General features: G+C 46.3%; 1 protein-coding gene across 1 annotated transcript; it reads right to left on the bottom strand.

The window, feature by feature from the left end:
• Positions 1 to 345: 345 nt before the first annotated feature.
• On the bottom strand, positions 346 to 3,946 carry LOC146185238 (acetylcholinesterase-like). The gene is made up of 3 exons (XM_084606199.1): positions 3,806 to 3,946; positions 845 to 2,337; positions 346 to 674 (listed from the first exon to the last, which is right to left on the bottom strand). Exons 2-3 carry the CDS (start codon positions 2,332 to 2,334, stop codon positions 527 to 529), a joined length of 1,638 nt encoding a protein of 545 aa, XP_084462325.1. The 5' UTR covers positions 2,335 to 2,337; positions 3,806 to 3,946; the 3' UTR covers positions 346 to 526.
• Positions 3,947 to 4,720: the final 774 nt, after the last annotated feature.

The following is a 4,720-nucleotide window of genomic DNA, read 5'->3' as shown; positions in this document are numbered from 1 at the left end:
TTGTGGTGGGCATGGTTCGGTGAAACGTTTTCGACAATTAAAGGGAAAGCTTTACTGGACTAGCTCTGCGAGTTTAGCCGTGGTTGACCAACTTCGCTGTCACTATGGCAACCAGCTGCGCCGTGCTCCCCGGGTACTCCGGTTGCCGCTTTGTGTCGACCGCTACATCGAGTCTGCGCGGCTGCGCCCTGCTCTCTGGAGTCTCGGCGTCTCGCTAATACGTAGCTAATATCGAGACGACAGCCAACTACGACAGCCAACCATCGGTAAATCTTCATGGCAATAAAGGAGCAAAATAAAAATGCTGAGCGGAGTCTAACGTCTATGTCTAACATTGCTTTCGCGTGCACAACCTGGCATAACCACGTTAAGCCCCCACATTTTTTTTTTGCTTTTTCTTCTTCATTTTTTTTTGTAAATATAAGAGACTGTCACGAGCGTTTGTTATGCAGGTATTAAGTAAGAAGTATATTTTGTCCCAATATCTCTAACAGCATCATGTTACTTGCTGGACGCTAACCCCCATTTATTCGTAAGGACGCACTCGCTCCCACATGTCGCATGTTGATCCGAGAATTTGCTTGCTCGGGAAGTTGCTTTTTTTCTCAATATTCATGTATCGCTGCTGCTGGTCGAACTTTGGCCATGGTGTCCTATCGCTGACTCGTGGAACCCTACAAGAAGAATAAAAGAAGGCCACACATTAATATAAGCATTTCTACTGCACTTCACAGCGCAATCATCTTGAGAAGGTTTTTCATTAATAACTCACACATTACCCACTTCCGGGCATGATTTGAAAAGCACTTTCAAAAGCTAAAAAAAAATAACAAGCTTCACTTACCCAGTGCGGCTGAACGTAGAAATGATGTCCATGAAATTTTCTGCCGCCCTGGCATCGTCGACCGAGACTTCTGGCTCCAGCTTGAATATGGATCCTAAGGCGAATGGGATTTCGTCCGTGTGTGTGGGGCGGACCCATTTTGGCCAGTTTATCTTGGATGGTTGTTGGGCAAACTTGTACATGAAGACTGTCGTGCTTGGGTTGACAAACCTTCTGGCAAAGCCCACTGTTGGGCAACCAAGTTGGCTGTCACCGATGAGGTCAGCGGCAGCGTGGAGAGCATCTGTCCCATCTTGAACTTCAGAACCAGCAAAGTAACGGTCAAGGGCTCGCTTAGAATCAATGCCCAACAGTGTGATCATCATTCCTCTTGCCACAAAAATCATCGACTTTTTGCTGACGTCACTGGCATCGTTTTCATTGTAGAATCTTCTCGCCACGAAGTGGATGAGACCATCTCCTTCGGCTTCAGAAATGCCTGCCAGAAGCTCGCGAGCGTTCAGCCTTTTACTTCTCAATCCTTGCGCAGGCTTAGTGGGCAGTAGATCGTCTCCTATCACCGGGAAGAAGCCGTCCAAACCATCGATAGTGAATCCAGCTGTCGCGTTTAGTATGGACTCAATGTCTTTAGAGCGGAGGCATTTGACAGTTGCCTCTGGGCTACCCCCTCGCATCATTGGCTGGGGACAGCCCAGAGCCGTTACCAGTTCTCCCGCACCGTAAGTAGCATCCGCCTTCCTGTTCATGAGGGTGCTTGTGAAAGGGCTACCACTCTGCATGATGGCACGGTGGAACAGTCCTCTGCTTTTTGGAGAGATTAGGTGAACACCAACGGAGAAAGCGCCTGCGCTCTGACCAGCAAGGGTTATCCGATCGGGATCGCCGCCGAAAGCCTGGATGTTGTTTTTTATCCAGTGGAGTGCCATGATTTGGTCGTGAAGACCCATGTTGCCTGGTGCGTCTTCAATTCCCATGTTGAGAAATCCGAAAGCACCTAGTCTGTACGCAATGGTAACGGCTACAAGGTCGCCTCTTGCTGATAGTTCTGAGGCGTCATGGACCTTCATGGAGATGCCACCGTATGAGAAGAACCCTCCATGAATGTAGACGACAACGGGCTTGAGACGCTCGTCATAAGGTATCGGCGCAAAAATGTTGAGGAAAAGGCAGTCTTCAGATGTACGATCAGACTTCTTAACCTTGTAGTAGTTGTTAAAATGTATAGGTAACTGCGGACACATGGGCGGAAACGACGTTGCGTCGAAAAGTGCTCCCCATGGCCTTTTTGGTTGTGGTTTCCTGAAACGGTTTGCACCCACCGGTGGTTCTGCATAAGGCACTCCCAGGAAGGCGCGAATAGGCCCCGTGGTTGTAGAGACAAGAATACCGCGCAGCTTTCCGGTGGTCGTAGGGACAATGAGCTCCGATTTCTGCTGAATGCTCATTTCCACGAAAGAGAGGAATACGAGCAACCACTCTGCCAGCCGCATTTTCTGTAAAAAACAGAAAAACAGAAAACAACAAACAAACAAAATATAATTCAGCAGAACGAAAATTTGGGCTAAATGTCAATCCCCCCCCCCCCCTCCCAGAAATAAAAAACAAAAACAAGAAACGCTATAAGTAGCACCAGTATTGTCTTTATTCCCCGGCGCTCAGAATGTACGTCTACAAAGAGATTGCCTAAGCAACTGGCATAACTGCACTCAATTGGGCTATAAAAGCAGGTGGCTGACTGTCGAGTGCTAGCAGGATTATGATTTGTACCGCAAGTGACCGTCAAATAATTTTTCTCCCTATAGCAGTAGCAAGCCTTGTTTCTGATTCTGATTGCTGATTTGCAATTTGAAATAAAGCCTGAGGACCGCTAAATTTGTTGCTTGGAAGGGTTAAAAGGATTTTTTGTAGACTTTAGGAAAACATAAATGGCGCAGTTCTCCATGGAAGATGTTCGAACATTTCGGGAGCAAACGCCACAAAAAGCTTGCAACGCATCACAGAAAAAATAATGAATATGTGCCAGAAAAGTCGCAGCTTCTGGCTGAATTAAGATGAAATAAATTGACGAAAACTGTTTATCAGAAATGCAGGAACTTACGTGGTTCTTCGCACACATCTTCGCAGATAGTGACGACGTGATAGATAATGGGCTTGTTTTCACTGTCTTTAAATTTAGCAATAATCTTTGATACATGCAGGGGTGCTTGCCAGCAAGGCTCGACTATTGGTACACATTTCTTTACAACTTGCATTAAAAACACGATTTATACGTAAGGAGGGTGGCGTGTCCATTATTCAATGGAGTAGTGCTAGACGGGCAGGCCAATGCCCCGACACAGAAGGTGTGAAGTGAAAGGGCTTTCAGTAACACCAGCCGTGACTAGTAAACCCAGCTGACAACTAATAAACTACCGTTTTATTTTTACATTGCAATTAACTAAGAAATACGTGTGGAACTGCTTGCCCGCTTAAACGTGCTGGCGGTTCGAAACGGAGAACGTTCACAGGCAGACTATGACACGTTAAATAGTCTAAACAAGCCTCCCACACCTGCGTGTTTCCAGATAATTTAAATTGAAGCCTCTCAAGCATTTAAAGATAAGATAACCATGATTTTTGCTACAAAGCAGTTGAGTCGAAGCGAAGCTCACGAGCTCGACTTAAAGTGAACAGTAGTTCTCCTTTATCGATTGCACCATAGGCATAAACTTTGAAGAAGCATTGTCCATTTTACGCGGGCAATTTTTAACAAGCAAAGGAATGAGTGCACATGCAATCAATAATTTATGCGGTTCGAAAGCGTCGCTTCCTTCTACAATCATCGTATCTCGCTCTGGCGTAGCGATTAATGCAGCGTCGCGTTCTTTCATTACACTTGTTGAACGGATTATTACACCAAAAAGTTATGGGCAGTAAAATATGAGCGTCATATTTGAGTTTACAAACGTGTACAAAGCTTACCTGAGTTATTGATGGCGATGAGTCATCGACCTAAACAACGACGAATCTTTGTAGGCCACTCGGCACCCACAAAAGCACGAATAGTTTCAAACACAGAGACAAGCAAAACTGCGCGCGTCTACTTCCCGCAGATGGGATGCGTTCTCTTCTGCCGAAGCGCCGCCTGAGAATGGCGTCATCATGCAGCCTACCTGCGCTGCCTATTTTTGTATCACCTGCCTGGTTCTGAAGTGAAAGTAATCTGTAAATGACTTCCTGCAGCCATGCGATTACGCAAGAAAAAAAAGTTTACAAGAAAAAAAGAAGAAAAATAAAAATAGTTTGCGAGGTTCCAATCAGAAATAACGTGTTATCAACTAAAGCGCCGCGAGCGCTTCTAAGCTTTGCGCTAACTCAGATGTCATGCGGCGGCTGCTTGCTCGTCGGGTTAGCTGTATATTCTTAGAGATGAAGAACGGATGGAAGGAGACTCGTCTCTCAATAGCTGGACCTTGCTTGGGTGAGCGGGATGGCAAGGTCGCGGAGCGCTGCCAGAAGTCATAGTTTGGGAAGGGCTTAGAACCGTTCAGCGTTGCGTTGGCCGCCGCCGCCGCCTCCGACAATCAACGAGGAAAACTCTTTGAGATTTCTACACCGCTTTATGGGCTCGAGACACGGCAAGGCTACAGACAGCCTGTGAGGGCTATTCACGGGTTACTTTTAAGTTAGGTTGTTTGCGAATGAACGCTTGCAATTTCGTTTGGATAAGCGAAGTACATTTAAATGGCTTCTTTATTTAATGTAGGCTTCAGACGACTCAAGGCGCAGCTAGAGTTACCTTTGTAAGCGGGGTTGCTTGACGAGCGATACGCTTTACGTTACAGCGTAATAACAAACTGCTGGGTTTCACGTGTGCTATATCACTCCAGTGATCGC

The sequence above is a fragment of the Amblyomma maculatum genome, chromosome 6, assembly GCF_055883805.1.
Source record: "Amblyomma maculatum isolate TAMU_Amacu chromosome 6, ASM5588380v1, whole genome shotgun sequence".
NCBI lineage: Eukaryota > Metazoa > Arthropoda > Arachnida > Ixodida > Ixodidae > Amblyomma > Amblyomma maculatum.
This window is presented reverse-complemented; position numbering and strand designations above follow the sequence as displayed.